General features: G+C 43.7%; 1 protein-coding gene across 1 annotated transcript in view; it reads left to right on the forward strand.

Annotated features, from left to right (window-relative positions):
• Positions 1-17,356, forward strand: part of LOC135221967 (tyrosine--tRNA ligase, mitochondrial-like) — a gene marked incomplete at its 3' end in the record, with an annotated part of 96,668 nt that overhangs the window by 65,326 nt on the left and 13,986 nt on the right. Inside the window, 1 exon segment of the mRNA XM_064260035.1 lies at positions 11,604-11,754. Coding sequence (XP_064116105.1) covers positions 11,604-11,754 — 151 coding nt within the window.

The following is a 17,356-nucleotide window of genomic DNA, read 5'->3' on the forward strand; positions in this document are numbered from 1 at the left end:
CCTCGCTCTCCAAGAGTTTCCAGGACCGCTTGATGGGACACTCAGTGGTGTTGATGTACGTCAACACCACGGTGGTGGCTTACGTCAACAAACAGGGGGGTGGGGGGGCCTAGTGTCTCTCCCGTTGTATCAGTTGACTCGGCAGGTGCACGAGTGGGCCGAGGCGCACTCAATAGAGCTGTCGGCACGCTACATTTCAGGGAAGGAATGTAGTAGCAGACACGCTCAGCCGTCGGGATCAGGTGATAAGGACCGAATGGTCTCTACACCAGGACGTGGCGGAAAGGCTCTTCGACCTGTGGCGGCGACCAGTCGAGGATCTGTTCGCCATCCGGCACAACAGGAAGCTCCAGGTGTTCTTCTCGGCCGTGCCGGATCCATGGGCAGCTGCAGAGGACGCTCTTCAACACCAGTGGGACAACCTCTTCGCCTATGCCTTTCCCCCGTTCAGCCTGATTCGCAAGGTGATCAGTCGAGCACGTGGTCATCCCGAATCTCAGGATGATCCTGATGGCTCCCAAATGGCCACAGGCCATTTGGTATCCGGACCTGCTGGCTCTTCTCGCAAGAGAACCGAGAGAAATTCCCCATTGGCGCAACCTTCTCGCCCAGCCACACGTCGAGCGGTACCACGAGCAGTCCAGTCCCTACGTCTTCACGGCTGGCTGTTATCCACCATCTCTTGCGAACGAGAAGCTTTTTTCGTAGCGCAGCAACAGAGATGGCTGGAAACGTCCGTCAGTCCTCTGCAGCTGTGTACCAGGGGAAGTCGGCCGTCTTCTGTGGTTGGTGTCGTAGACGGGGCCTATCTCCTCTCAGAGCCACTCTTCAGCAGGTAGCGGTTTTTCCTCGTTTTTCTTCGCCGAGGAAGCTCCTCTAAGTTCCCACAGTCAAAGGATACAGAGCCGCCTTGACGCTCGTCCTGAAACTGACGGGATTGGACATCTCGAACTCGTTCGAGATCTCCTTGCTTAAGAGCAGCTCCAAAGGTCTTGCCAACCCAGGGAACTCACAAGACCCTCTTCTTGCTGGACCTGGCATCGGCGAAGAGAGTACGGGAACTTCATGCAGATAATGATGTGGATGAGATGCTGCTTTGTCCTGGGAGGACGCTACCGCGTCGCTATCTGAAGAGAACTCGACACCCTCGGCCTGAGTGTCGACGCCTCTTCGTTAGCAACGGGGTCACCAAAGAAAGAAGTAAGTATCAAGAACACTCTTTCGTCCTGGCTGCGTGAGGTCTTCAGGAGGGCGTATGAGGCTGATGGTAGTGACGACATCCGTACGTCCCGTCCGAGAGCTCACGAGTCAGAAGTATTGGCCCCTCGTTGGCGTTTCGTAAGAACTTCTCCGTGGCGCAGGTATGGAAGGCAGGGGTCTGGTACAACCAGACCACCGGCACCTTCCTTATACCTCTTGGATATTGCCCATAGGTCCTTGGATCGGTTTCCTTAGGAACCCGTGGTGGCTGCTCAACACGTCGTCTAGCTAACCCAGACCCTAGCAGGCTGAACAGCATCGAGTCCTGGTGTGACTGTATGAATAGATAGTGAATGAGAAAGTGACTGGCTTCTCTTTCACTATCTTTTTCTACCCCTCTACCTGTGGGTAGAGGGATACGGTCATTACCCTGCTGGATAAGGACGAGATGCCGGTGAGCTATAATGACAGAGCCCCATCCTATCCCTTTCACTAGGGATAGGAGCAGAATATCCACCACTTCCTTCTACAAGGGGGGGATGGGGGGGAAGTGAATTCCTACAAGAGTCAAAACCATGACTTTATCTTTGCTCCTGTACAGGAACAAGTTCTTACATTGCTGGTACGAAGAGATACGCTTGCCTCTCTCTTAGTACTACTCGGTCCAGAGGTCGACCATTGATCCTGCGGTGCACACCCGATCAATCGGACAGAGGCTTGGATCCTCCCTCGCTCTTACGACCAGGGAGGCTTCCAAGGTTGGGCGGGGCAACACCAGTCTGTTCACACAAAAGACTCAGATTCCACCCACAAGAAGTGAGTCTTCCTATTGTAAAAGGGACCGAAGGTTTGTATGTCCGTGTCGGAACAAATGACAATTTGTCCAAAATTGCATTTTTCCTAACTATACAAACCTGAGGTCAACATTTTACACATAGCCCGACCTCATGCCACCCCTCACTCTGCAGTTTTTTGCTTGGGCCAAAACGCAAAAAAGTGATTTGTTTACCTCCCAGTCGCAGCGCTGCGCGCCTGTCGGACAAGCAGTTAACTACCGAACCCCCTTGTTCGAAAGCTTACGACCTATCCAGCTGCCGCTAGTACCTTCCTCATTGTAAAAGGACCTCAGGTTTGTATAGTTAGGAAAATGCAATTTTGGACAAATTGTCATTTTTCGCAACTTCCCGCAACGAAGAGACTTCCGCTTTATTATCTCCCCAGTTCTGGACCGGGAGCAGTGGCAGTAGACGCCCTACTGTGGAATTGGTCGGGACTAGACATTTACGCTTTTCCCCATTCAAAATCCTCGGGGAAGTAATGAGGAAGTTCGCTGCATCAGAAGGAGCGAGAATGACCCTCATCGCCCCCTTCTGGCAGCGGTCGGACTGGTTCACGGAGGTGATGTCCTTCCTAGTAGACTTTTCCAAGACTCTGGCCCCTAAGGTAAAGATCTACTGAGACAGCCCCACTTCGAGAGGTACCACAAAAACCTCCCGCTCTGAGTCTGACTGCGTTCAGACTATCAAGAAGTTGGCCAGAAGCGAGGGGTTTTTCAAGAACCTGTGGCAACGGCGATTGCCACCGCAAGGAGGCCCTCCTCAATCGCATTGTTTACCAATCAAAGTGTTGTCTTTAGAAGTTGGTACAGAAGGAAGCATTTCCTCCACCTCAACCTCTGTGAGCCAGATAGCAGATATCCTTCTTCACCTTAGGAAAGAAGCGAAACTAGCCGTTCCCACGATTAAAGGCTACAGAAGCGTGCTTTCTGTGGTCTTCAGGCATAGAGGACTCCACTTAGCGAATGATAGAGACATTCATGATCTCATTAGATCATTTGAGACTGTGAAAGTTCTCCAACCGAAAGTACCATCGTGGAACTTAGACGTGGTACTTAAGTTTCTCATTTGAGTCAATTTGAACCGCTCCATTTAGCCTCGCTTAGGAATCTTACTAAGAAGACCATTTCCTAACTGCTCTGGCGAACGGCGAAGAGGGTTAGCGAAATTCAAGTCATAAGCAAGCATATTGGGTTCAAGGATCATAGTGGGCAGTTTTGTTCCTTAAGTCCTACGTTCTTAGCAAAGAACGAGAACCCTTCCAACCCTTGGCCGAGGACGTTTCGAGATCAAAGGGTTGTCGGAGCTAGTGGACCTGAAGCTGAGAGAGTCCTGTGTCCTGTCAGGGCTCTCAAGTTTTATTTGCAGAGAACCAGAGTATGCAGAGGTTCTTCGGAGAACTTTGTGGTGCTCTGTGAAAAACCAGATCCTTCCGATGTCGAACGAATGCACTGGCGTTCTTCTTAAGAAGTACGGTTAAGGAAGCCCATGAAAAGTGTAGTGAAAGTGACATGGAGCTTCTGAAAGTGAAAGCCCACGAGTTGAGGGCTATTTGCTACTTCGGTGGCTTTTCACAAAAATATGGCAATCAAAAGATATTTTTGGGCACCACTTATTGGCGAAGCAATTCGTGTTCGCTTCACACTACCTGCGGGAGGTGAAAGCAACATACTACGAAAATTGTTCAACTCGATCGTAGCATCGGACCATAATTGGGGGGGTACGTCGCTGCAGACACTGTTTTGGGGCAGGAGGTAGCGCTCTATCCTATCCTTTAATGGTTAGGGGAGTTTTTTAACTTGTGTTATGGTTGTGTGGGGTTGACCGCCTGCGGCGGATCTCCCTTCCATTAGCTTAGTCGATGTGGATACTTTGGTAGGCTACGCCAGGTGGTTTGGTTTTTACTTCGTTCCGCCCTCATTTGTATGGTCAATGGTCTAGTCACGTCGTAGTCTCGCCCCTGTTGACAGATCATCTGGAGTGCACCAGCTTTATTAGGTCTCTACCTTGCTGGCAACTCTAGTAGCACAAGCAGACTTACGCGGCAGTAACCACGAAGTCAGCTATGCTAACAGGTAAGGAATCAAGATATCAATTATCTGCATATATATGTTTTCCTAAAATCTTCTATTCTGTCTACTCCCACCACCAAAGGTGGTGGGATTCAGCTATATATATATCTGACAGGTAAGTTTCATGAACAAAATGATATTGTAATGATACAATTAAGTTTGTTCATACTTACCTGGCAGTTATATATATAATCAAGTACCCACCCACCTCCCCTCAGGAGACAGTAGAAATAAAAATTATGAATAGAAAATGGGAATGATCCCTGATACCCTGCCTCTCAGCGGCGGGAATGGGTGACTAACCACCTGACTCCCACTGCGTGTGTCGTAAGTGTTTAAATTTCTCGTCGGATTCGGAAAAATACAGCTATATATATATCTGCCAGGTAAGTATGAACAAACTTAATTGTATCATTACAATATCATTTTGAGGAGTCTGTCACTACCACCCTGCTCCTCTGGCAGCAGAGGAATTTTAAGTGGTGTTTCCTTCTGTATTTGGGCATGTGCTGGACTGTTGCACCTCACTTTACTAACCTCATGTAATTGAGGAAAGAGATCCAGTAGAGACTAAGTCTCTGTTGTCTTCAGGTATTTTGGCTTCCATTAAATCTTTAAAGAAACCCAGAATTTTTCCTTCAATTAGAGAACATTTGATGAGATTTCTCAGCATGTGGTGGACAAGGCTTGTTTTAAGAGCACCAGTACTTGTCTTTCTTATTTAGTGAAGTGTAGAACCTCTTACAATATGGTTGCATTAGCATTACTGGCACTTAAGCCTTTTTAGGTAGATGATTCAGTTTTCTTTTCTTTTCATACTCTTTGAAGAGATGTTCTCTTGAAACTGGTAAAGTGTCTGTGGACAAATGCTTAGATGGAGATTTTGCCCAGGTCTCTGTGTAGAATTATTGAGGTTCTATCCTTTACTAAACTTTCACTCAGTACAGTTGCCTCTTAGTGCCAGCAGAAGGAGTCTGTGACTTTCACAAAGGCAATTGCAGATGCTGCTGGTGAATGTTTGCATGGTTATACTAACTTTGTTTTGAGGAAGAACAGAGAATTATGCATTTATCTTTCACTAGAAGATGGCAGTGGTTTTGGTTTTTCCCTTATGTTGTCCCATCAATCTGACTCTCTTTAAGGCAATAAGGGAGGATATTTTAGTATGTACAGGAAAATGGAGAATTTTCTTAGACAATTTTTCAAGTCAGGAATGAAAAATACTTGCTTCATCTCTTCTTTTGGTCTCTCGTGTTAAATGTCATCCTTCCTCCTCACAGGATTCTAATTCAACTGCTAAGACCTTTTTTGGATCAGCATCAGGATACAGTAAGCAAAGCTACCCATCTTACTAAAAAGAAATGAAGTTTTCAGCCCTCATGTTCTGGTATGAGCCAGTGGCAGGTCGTCTGGCATGTTTGGAGAGACTTAAGAGCAGGACTTTGGGTGGTAGGTTTCTATGGCTTTTCCTTCATGTTTTCGCTGACAGAAATATTTAGTTTTTCAGGAGATTATATCGTTGTTAGAGAAGAATGCAATAGAACAGGTGTCAGTAATTCCTTGGGATTTTATAACCAACTTGTTCTGGTGCCCAAAGCATCTGTAGGTTGGCACCCAACATCGGATGAATCATGACTGGACACCTTTGTTTGTCTGTCCCACTTCTCCTTGGAATCATCCAGAATAGCTAGTGGCTAGGGATAAGAACAACTGGATGATATTAAAGGACATGTAGGATGCATATTTCCACATACCAATAAATCCTTAGTCATGCAGATTCTTTTATTTCTATGTATTTCTTGGGAAGGTATACCAGTTCAAGGTCTTTGCTTTGTTTTAATGTGTACAGTTCCTCAAGTATTCAAGAGGATTTTGGCATGTAAGAGAATGGTGTTTACTTTATAGGTACAAGAATTCTTCTCAACTTAGATGAAACAGTCTCATAGAAGGGATTCAAGGATCTGTTGCTTCTTCGTCTCGCTCAGTTGCAGGGCACTGATCAATTTTCAGAAGTTTCTCCTGATTCCCACTCAATCCATTCTCTATCCTCATCGGGGGATGAGGATAGACTCACAATTTTCAGGCTTTTCTGTTGAATAGACAAATAGACAATTTTTCATCTTTTTTCAGAAATTTTTATCCCTTAAGGAAGCTTCCTCTGAGGCACTGACCTTCTCTATTGGGACTCATGTCTCTGCAGAGGAACTTGTCGAACTAGCAAGGCTCAGGATGAGGGGCCATTCAGCTCTTTTTTGAAAGAGACTTGGAACAAGAAGTCTCTTTCAGACTCACATTGATTCTCACTGTTAGGCCCTCGAGAAACATTAGCGTGTTGGAAAGACCATTGACGACTTCTATCAGGTTTATCCCCAGTAGTGCACCCAGACCTTACTTTGATATCAGTTGTATCTACGAGACTATGGGGAGCATGTCTGGGCAACATAGAGATTTAAGAGATGTGGTCATCAGAAGAAAGAGTTGCATATAAATTGCCTCAAACTCTTGACTGTATGGGGGAATCTTCTGTAATGTGAACAGCAGGTTAGAAAAAAGTTCATAGCAGTATTTTCAGAGGAATATGATTTCATTGGCTTATGTCAGGAACCAAGGTGGCAAGAGGTCAGAGACAGTGTTCCTAATATTGGCAGCTAACGTGAGCAGGAAAAGTCAGGTTCTGCCTACAGAGTGGTCATTGCATTCACAAGTCTGCCAATCGCTGTGGAATCTTTGGGGCGCTCCAAATGTGGACTTACCTCTAAACATTGATAAACAAGAAACTGCCAGTCTATTACTCCCCCTTTCAGAACTCTTAGGCTTGGGCAGTGGGTGCATTGCCTCAAGATTAGTGTAGTCTAGATGCAAATGCCTTTCCCACATGTGCAGTAATTAGGAAAGTATACTGGACAAGTTTCAGCAAGTAAAGCATTGCAGAATGACTCTCATTGCTCTTTGGTGGCCTCAGAGGGAATGGTTCTTTGACCTTGCTGTATCAGTAGATCTACAGTGAATTCTTATGGTAAGGAAAGATCTACTCAGACGCAACCAAATTCCATGGTTCACCAAAGCCTCCACCACACTGCATCTAACCACTTGCAAACTCAGCCATCTCTCTTAAGTGTAAGGGCTTTCTCAGGTATCATGGGAATCTATCCTTAAATCAAGAAGAGAGACAACCTTGGACTTACATCAGAGGCAGTGGTTTGTTTATTGCTCCTGGTGCCAATCGAGAGGGATTTCCAGTACCTATACCTCTATACATATATATATAACATAATAGCAAAGTTTTTTCACTGTTTTAGATGTATTGTAAGACTTTTAGTATTTGCTGTTGGAGAGTATACATGCTATCTTCAGTGTTGCAGCATTTTGCAACTGGATCTTTCTAATGATCTGGCCTTAATAAGGAGGTTTTGAAATCATCGAGATTGAAGCCCTTAGTACTCAATATTAATCTGTTATGGAATTTAGATGCTGTTTTAAAATTTTTTTTTATCTGCATGTCCTTTTGAGGCTTTGGAATCAGCTCCATTGCAGTATTCAAATTTAAAAAAAACCTATATTCGATAGTACTAGCAATGGCTAAAATAGTGAGTGAGTTGCAAGCATTTTCCTGTAAAGTGGATGCGGTTTTGTGTCCTTTGCTTTTATTCAGAGCCAAGAATGATTTTATAGCTAAGCTATTACTCAGTGGAGTACAAATTCTAAATTTGACCTCTTAGTGAGAAATGCAGAGGAGACACTTCTCTGCATTTAGGGCAATTAAAATTTATTTCAATGGGTAAAATATGTAAAGGGCAAAGTTAACCATTTATATTGTGGTGTTGGAAGACCTACTTCACCCTTGTCAAAAAACACAGTGGTTTTATTTGTTTAAGATTTTGTCAGGTTAGCACATGAGAAACTAGATCCAGATCTGTTAACTTTTAGAGCAGTTGCTACTATAGTTTATTCAGTTTTTTGAACAAAAATTTTGTTGTTTGAGGGTGTGATTATTACAACACGAGGAAGTGCAATTCTGTCATTGCTGCTCACCAAGCACATATGAGAGATTGCTCTCTGAATGGAATCTACCTTCTGGCTGTAGTAATATTCAGGGAGAATACCAGATCAGCTAAAAATCTTTTGGGTTTCATGCAAGAAACCTTTAGCTTGCTTGGCTGAGCAGATATTGTTTAGCTACACAACCCACCATCCTATTCTCAGTGTGGGAATCTGCTGTCTGTAACAGTGGGTAAGAGTTATTCCAAATAATATAAATTTTTGTAGTAAAATGTATTGTGTGTTATTTGGAAATTTACCTACTGTTAAAGTAGACCCTACCCAGCCTCCCCACAACTTATTGGGCTATAAACAAGAATTCTGACAAGAGCTAGATTCATTTGGGATGAATCTTGCATAATGTTAAAGTTAGCTTATGTCTCTGTGCTGATTAGACGAGTTGGCATTCTTCCTAAATCCTACTCATTCTTATCTAGTGATGTGGGGTTGATACTTGAAATTTGCAGGCTTGTTTGTCAAAGATGAATAAGCACTTGCTTCTTGAAGAATTTTAGCCTTGAATGAAGCTTCTAAATGGTAAGGGCTTTCTTTATTAGGGAACATGCCCTCACTGGTGATTTTGTCAGATAATCAGGCTCAATTTATGTACTGTCTCGGCATAAGAGATTATGACTTACAACTAACGTTCATTAAATTTGTAAGTAATCCAGGGAATCATTGTCACCAGGTTCTGTAGGAGGGACTCTGTAACTAAGAGCTGTCCATTTTATTCTTAAGCCTACATACCGGGTTTTGGTTTGTCCTTTGTCGTGACGCAGACAGTTTTGACTACTTTTACACTTTCATACAACATAGGATGGTCACCACTACACCTGCTAAAACCTTGATGTCAAGGCAGTAAAAAGACCATCAGAGATGCTTAGCAGGTTTATCCCTGGGCAGAAACAAAGTATTTATGGAAATTTGCTGCTTTGAGTGAAATGAACAACATAATATTGGTTTTGATAATTCAATGGAAGGATAGTGTTTTTGGTGATTCGGGTATTCAGGAAATAAACAAAAAACTAACTACAGAATGGCCATTACATCCGTAAATTTGCAGTTGCGCTGGGATTTAAGTAGTTTTCATGTAGACTTATTAGCATGCAGATGAACGAGAACAACCAGAGGGTTACCACTCCTTTGATGGCCCTCAAGCCTCAGCAGTGGATGTGTTTCCTTAAATTTGGCTTGATTCAGGCTGATAAGTCTTCTTATATCTACTCTAAGAAAGTACTAATGAGCAATTTCAAGTTCAAGAATTGCTTGGTGACTCCTGTAGAGCCCTTGTAGCCTCAGAGCAAATGATTTTCAGAATTTCTAGCACTTGGTAGATGTCTCTTATTCTTCCGTTCAGAGGAAATCAATTAAAACTACAGAATTCCATGCATTTCCACTAATTTCTGCATCTCATAGTTAACTGCTTAGAGATTCTAGAATGTCTCCTCCCAGCAAGGGGATTTTCAAGGTATCAGAGGATCTATTCTTAAGTGGAAAACAACCTTGGTCCTCGTGTTAGAAGCAGCGGTCGTATTTGCTGAGGGTACCATTCTAGAGGAATTTTCAGCATCTTGAACCTTGTAGACATCAATGTTTTTCTGCTCTTATTGATAGTAACTTTTTTTACTGTCTTTTAGATATCGCTGAGGATCAGCACTGTAAGGTGTTGAGATTTAAGCCCCTTCATCTCAATATCAGTCTCACTCTGGAGTTTAGATGCAGGTCTGAACTTTATCTGTAGATTCTTTTGACCCTCTGGAATGAGTTCAGTTGAATTGCTATGAAATCTTTATTTTTTAACACCATTGGCAGTTAAACAAAGTAAATTTATTGCAAGCACCCTTCTTAAGACTGTTGCTATTTTTTTCCTTAGAGCTGAGAATGATGTTAAGGCTAAATTTTTAAAGAACTGTAAGAATTTCAATATACTGGTAACCTCCTTAGTGGGAAAGAAGAAACACTTCTGTGGCCTGTTGGGGCAATTAAAACTTACTCAGATAGGTTAAGCCTAGAAGAGGTAGTTATCCTTTTGTTTTGTGATTTTTGAAACCTAGAACATCTTTGTGAAAGGTTTTGTGGTTTTAGAAAACCTAGATGTTTTTGTCATTGATTAAGCCTGAAAGAGGCAAAATTAACCTTTTGTTTTTTTTTGTTTTTTAGAAAACCAAGCTGTCTTTGTCAATGGTTTAAGTCTGGAGGAGGCAAAGTTAACTTTTCTTTTTGTGGTTTTAGAAAGTCTAGAATGTTTTTGTTGAAGGTTAAGCATGGAAGAGGCAAAGTTAACCTTTTCTTTTGTGTTTTTATAAACCTAGAATGCCTTTGTCAAAGAACACAAGATCCTCTGTGACGTATATTTGATTAGGCTAGTGCATGAAAACTAGCCCCATACCTGCTACCTTTATTGAAGGTAATCATTCATAATGTGAGCAGTTGTAACTTCATTTAGTGGTGTGTCAATTTGTCATTTGAAGATAGTATTAATATGGTGCAGTAGAAGTTCAATTTGGGTTTTACCGGCTCACTACCTTAACTATGCATAATTGTGTTTGAAAACAGTATTGCCTTTAGTCCACTTCTATTAGTGGATAGTCTTTTCTTGAACCGAAGAAAGAACAGTTCTTTAGTCTCTTTGTTTAAATCCTGGGTTTTAATATTTTGTGGAATGTGAAGGTACAAATTTTGTATAGGAGTGCACCTTTATATAATAAAGGTATTTATTTATTCTAAGTGACTGCCATTTTATAGGGCTTTTGGACCCAGACACGGGTCCCCTCATGCCACTTCTGTTTCATTCTGGCTGAATTGAAGTGGTTTTCTCCACAAGGCTGCACACATATGAGAGCCTGGCTCCCTGAATGGAATCCAACTTCTGGTGGCAATAAGATCCAGAGAGGATTCTGAATCAGGTAAGAATGTTTTGGGTTTCATGCAAGAAACCTTTAGCTCGATTGGCTGAGCAGAATTTGTCTAGCTGCAGTACCCACGGTCCTCTTCTCAGCAGTAGGTAAGATTCATCCCAAATAATATAAATTTTCATAATAAAATTTATTGTTTGGAGACTTACCTACTGTTTAAGTAGACCTGACCCAGCCTCCCCACAACTTGGTGGGCTGTCAAGTAGAATTCTGACAAGAACTAAAACATTTGAAACACACCTGGTGGAGAACAGGTGAACTAGACAGTCATCTGGGTAGCTATTCAATTTTTTGTTTGAATGCCAACTCGCTTAATCAGTGCGGAGATACATATAAGCTAACTTTAACAGTAGGTAAGTACGTATCCAAATAAATTTTATTGTGAAAGTTTAACACACCTGGTGGAGAACAGGTAAACTAGACAGTCAATTAGGTCAACCAAGAGATCTTTTATTTGAATGGCCTCCTGGCATGATCTTTAACAGTATGTAAGTATCCAAATAAAAAATTCTGTGAAAATTTATACTATTTTTACATTTCAGTGCAAATGATCTCATCCAGGAACTGACCAGTTCTCCTCAGACTGTGTATAGTGGATTTGATCCCACTGCAGATTCCCTCCATGTGGGTAATTTACTGGTAATAGTAGCACTTCTTCATTGTCAGAGGGCTGGTCACAATGTAATAGCTCTTGTAAGTAATGCACTTATTTCATACATTATTGACACAGCATTTAAAGTTTTTATAGTAAATTAGTATTTGTTCATGAAACTTACCTGTCAGATATATATATATATAGCTGTATTTTCTGAAGTCCGACAGAATTTAAAAAACTTCCGACACACGCAGTGGTCGGCCAGGTGGTTAGTACCCATTCCCGCCGCTGGGAGGCGGGTATCAGGAACCATTCCCATTTTCTATTCATAATTTTTCTGTCGCCGGTGCTGAAAACACCTGTTTTCAGTACCTCCGTCTTAGGATTTTGGAAACTTCATTGCCGCTAAGTATCCTAATTGTCTTTTGATTTATTTACTTGGATTTGTGGCTAGGCATACGCTATCTAAGTTGATTCATTTTTTGCATAAGATATCTGAATCTAGTTAGGCTAGTTTCAGAGGGGTTGTCTGCAAAGATAGGGTGTGGCTACCGAAAGCTTCGGTAGATACGCACTTGGTATGCACGAGGGGTTTGGGTCTTGCTTCTTTGTTGAGATTTGTCATGTAAGGGAGTGTGAGCTTTGTCTATTTCCGTAAGGAAGACGTATGATTCGTAGGTTACGAATTAATCAGTAAATATGTAATTCCGTAAGGAAAAAAAGTGATGCGTATGTACGCAATTAATCAGTAAACAAAAGTCAGGGTAGTGAACCTGCTAACCTTCCTGTAGACTTTATTTTGCCTAACCCTATAGTATGGCCTACGGGTTATGAATATGTCCTGCGAGAGGTGATCGCATCTCCTTCATTGTTGTGAAGAGTGCTACTTCTGTTTATTGTTACTCCTAACCCTGTAATGTTGCCTTCGGGGCCCTAAAACAGTGTCTGTAGAGGTTATTGCCCTTTTCTCTTATACTCTTTCGATTCGTAACTTAGAATCGAAAGTGCTTGCTTTAGAGAGCAATAGTGAAGTGGCTAAGTGCAGTGACAGTGCCCCTTGTGTAGTGGAGGGTGCGTCAGATCGGCCTTATAACGCCTCTAGGTCTAGACCTCTGTCGGACTCCCAGGACCACAGGGAGAGGGCAGTTCGAAAGCTGAAGGAGGGTTACGAGGAACCCCTACCGATCTGGCGTGCCTTCGGCAGTTTCTGATGAAAATCCCAGACTGCCAAAGAAAAAGTCGTGCACGTGCACGAATCCTGAAGGATTGCTTCTCGTCCTCCGAGGCGTCCTCCCCGCGCAAGGGTTGGAGCTCTCGGAAGGACTCGCGCCCTCTAAGAAGCTTTAGAGAAGAAGGGACGCTTCACGCTTCCTCTCTCTCGTCAGGAGGGAACGTCAGATCCGCCCCATAACGCCTCTAGGCCTGGACCTCTGTCGGACTCCAGGACCAGGGAAAGGGCATGTCAAAAGCCGAAGGAGGGTTACGGGGAACCCACATCGATCTGGCGTCCCTTCGGTAGGACCTGTTGACGTTTCCCAGGCTTGCGGAAGATCGTGCACGTGCACGAATCTCGAAGGACTCGCGCCCTCTAAATAGAAGCTTTATAGAAGAGGACGCTTCACGTCCCTCACTCTCTCGTTATGCGTTTCAGTGAGAAGTAAGAAGGCGTACGTCGCCTGATCACGTGTATGTCTTTCCACCGAGAAATTTGAAAAAGAAGGCAGTTTCTCTCGCTTGTTTTGACGCCTGTCCGGAGCGTGACGCTTTTCTGCACGCTTCTTTTGACGCTCGGCTTGAACGGGACGCTCGGATGGACGCCAGGCGCGCGCCATTGGACGCCGAGCGTCCTCGCCAGTGGACGCCGAGCGCAGCGCCAGGACGCCGAGCGTCCCTCGCAAATGGATGCCGAGCGCGCGCCAGGACGCCGAGGCGCGCGCCAGGACGCCGAGCGTCCTCGCAAATGGATGCCGAGCGCGCGCCAGCGCACACCAGGTTTGTCTCCTGCTGAACGTTTCTGTTGAACTCTTCAACTTCAAGCTCTTGTTTAAGAGTTTGAGCCTCAAGAATGTGAAGTAAGCAGTGCTTCGGAGGAAGCTTAAAGTGAACAGACAACTTCGTCTTCGAAACCCAGCAAGACCTCGGGTTTTGTGAATTCAGAGGTCTCTGTCAATATTATATTGCTTTTCGCAAAGGTGGATGGAGTTAAGGAAAGCTCAAGGGAAGATCTCGTTTTCTCTACCGCAGTCAAGACTTTGCGATAAGGCAGTTACGGGTTATGTAAAGGCTCGACGTCTCGGCGACGTTCAGTAGGATTCTTGCAAAGGCATTCATCAAAAGGATGCTCTTCAGGAAAGCGCAAGACAGGCCTTCCTTGCCAACCTTTGCCATACTGCAATAAATTTTAAGCTTTAGCAGGCATTAGTTGTGATACGGGAGAGGAAGCTGGTTGGAGAGTTGTTTTTCTTCCTCTTCCCAGGATAATTTTGCAAGCTTTTTTGGCCCATCTGAAAGGGTTTTTCAGATGATAGATTTTGTTAGTTTCTAGTCGGGACTACGCTGCCGAATTGAACATCGTCGTTCTAAACCTGCTGTAAGCCCTGTCTCTTAACAGGATTCTTGCCCCTTTCTCGTTTGAGACGGGAATTGCAAAATAAAATGCTCGACTTCCTGGATTACGTTTTGTCAATTCAGTGACTTTCCCCCATTGACAATATACTATCGTTTTGTCAAGTAAGTGGGTATCCCCTCATTGACAAAATATCTCTTTGTCCCGTAAATGGGTTAGTTCTCATTGACAAACATCTCTTTAACTTGATATTGCGTAAGCGAATAAGCCTTATTGACAAGATTCGGAAGAGCTCTCATTCGTCATTCGCAGACTCGTACAAGAAATAGACTTGTAGACTACGTCAATGAACGCATATGTCCAATAAAACATAAGAAGCTTGAGCTGTCTGCTTCGATTCTACTAAGTTTTGTTCATGAAACTTGCCTGTCAGATATGTATGTAGCTGTATTTCCGAATTCAGCTATATATATGTCTGCCAGGTAAGTATGAACAAACTTTATTGTGATATAATAAAATATTTTGCCTTGCGTTATTTTACTACTGGTTGGTTCAAGTCATACACGCTTGCTGTAGTTACCTCTTCGGATGGCAACCGAGAGGTCTATTGTCTATTATTTTAAGGACATTTAATCGTCACTCCCTGCAGCCTTCCAGGAGTTTCCGATTTATCTTTTACCGTTGTATGGTAGTGTTTCTGAAGACGACAAACGCATCTATATATTTAGCGTTTTCTGTTTCGCTTAAATATACCAGCTTGAGTCTCTTTTTGCTAAAAAATAACGGACCTATTTCTTCGTAGAATAGGGTAGCTGGCAACCCAGACATAAAGTTAAGAGACGACGTTCGTAAGCTGCTGGCTGCTGCTGTGTCTGACAGTCTGACTGTCCAAGTTCAACCGAGCCAGTAACAGATCGTGCGCTGTCATGCGCTGATAGGTTACGTCTCTCTCCTGCCGGGATTGACTGACTAACCGTATCTCTGTCTGGCGGTTACGTCTCTCCTGCGGGATTGACTGACTAACTGTATCTCTGTCCTACAATCACGAACTTTAGCCTAAGATTGAGGGGATTTCTTACGTGAATGAATAAACGTTGCATTCGTTTTGCCTTACTGTGTTCAACAGAGTTATCTCTTAATCCTTTCGGTGCTCGTTACCGCACGGTATAGAACTACGAGTCTACCGCAACATTGCACTTTTATATGCTCTCCTGCTTAGGCAAGTAAGCATATATAGGGAAGTAAGCATACTCAGGGAGGGAATGGATGAGCTTGCTTGGGACCATTTCCTTCCTGAAGAAGTTTTTTTCCCCGAATAGACTGCAATTCAGACCACAGTTTTTTCCTACCGGGAAACTGAAAAATATTATTCAAGATCTAGGAATTATTCTGAACATCTCTCAGTGCGTCATGATAGAAAGAAGGTGCCGGACATCTGGATAGTGTTTCAGATGTCCTGGATCTTAATCTGAAAGAAGTAAATGCAATTCGGTCGTCCCTCCAGTCCTCGAAACGAGTTTTTGGAACCAGTGGTCCACATCAACTCTGATATTCCACAGCTCTCTCATATCTTAAGAAGTATCTTCTCTCGGTCCCTGCTCGAGTTTACAAGAAAGAGCCTATTATAACAACAGGCGTAGAATGTAACGATCCTCTAGAGGTTCGTTACAAGATTGCAGAAGTCCGTACGAATCGTCTCTATCGACGGCAGCAACTTTTGACTTCCGAGTGGAATCTTTCTTTAGAAGTAAGTTGAGAGTTGTGGAGACTTTAGGGACGCCCTTTCATTCTTCTCTTCGATATGTTGAGGACGAAGAGGCTTCTTCTTCTCTGCTCCCTTTTTCTCGATTCGGGATCGGTACCATTAAACGCCATCCTATGATATTAAACGGGGATGGATGTTTAGTCTCTTTTCCCCTTTTTCAATCGCTTAGGAAATGTAATGAGGATTTATGACGTCACAGGGAGCGACAATGACGCTGATCGCCCCATGTTGGCCTTCAGGATCCTGGATTCACAGAGGTCACATCCTTCCTAGTTCACTTTCCAAGGACCTTTTCCGAGAGAGTCGGTCTACTCTAACTCGAAAGGTACCTATAACCTCTCCGCTCTGAGTCTGACAACGTTCAGACTATCGAGATGTTGGCAGGAATAAGATTACCGTCTTCCATTTCCGTCTGAAGAATGGGATAAGCTGGCAGTCACAACTATTAAAGAATACGCAAATATGTTGTTGACGGCTTTTGGGCTCAGAGATTTGCGTCTGTCAAACAACAAAGCCCTTCACGATCTTTGAGTTCTGTGGAATCTCGAAACTCGCTCACCATCTACTTTTTGTCTCACCTGTTTTCTCGGAGTCAGACACTCGTGCGAGATCAGGCGACATATAGTAGCCCTGAGTTTCTTGTTGACGAAGTCGGTTGCGTTTATACACCCCCGATGATCGTGTAACATGAGACCAGGTTGGACTGTCAGGCATTCTTCCTTCGGAACTGAATCGCCTTTTTGCTCCTTGCTCCTTTCTCCTGGCACCAGAAGCTCGAGTCAGGAGTTGATTCGCTGATGACGTTGGGTTGCGTTGATACACCCCCCAAGGTTTGCTTAGATTGAATCGCCCAGGCAGTCCAGACACTCATCCTTCAGCGAAGAATAGTGTCTTATGGTCTTCAGGGTACAGCCTTGCTGTCCTTGATTCGTCTGACTGGTCAACTGACTTTAGTACAGACGGACTGACTGTGCATGTCCAGATCGAAGCTTTCAATATGGAACTTAGACGTAGTCTGAAGTTCTTGATGTCAAAGCATTCGAACCTCTCCTACCTGTTAACTTCTTGCATGTGATCAGGAAGGCCTTCTTCTAACCACCCTAGATACGACAAAGATGGTTAGTGAGATTTTAAGCCATCGTCACAAGTTTGGCTTTAGAGAACACAAGGCGGTGTGCTCTCTAAGCCTTTCGTTGTGGCCTAAGAATGGAACCCGTTTTGTCCTTGGGCCAGGAGCTTGGAAGCAAGGATGGCACAAGTTAGTGGGCAGGAGCCAGAGAGAGTCCTGTGCCCTGTCAGGTCTCTCAAGTTTTATCTACATAAACTCAAGAAAGTCGAAGTCATTCGGAGCAATCTGCAGTGTTCCGAA

This window comes from Macrobrachium nipponense, chromosome 3, assembly GCF_015104395.2.
Source record: "Macrobrachium nipponense isolate FS-2020 chromosome 3, ASM1510439v2, whole genome shotgun sequence".
NCBI classification, from domain to species: Eukaryota; Metazoa; Arthropoda; class Malacostraca; order Decapoda; family Palaemonidae; genus Macrobrachium; species Macrobrachium nipponense.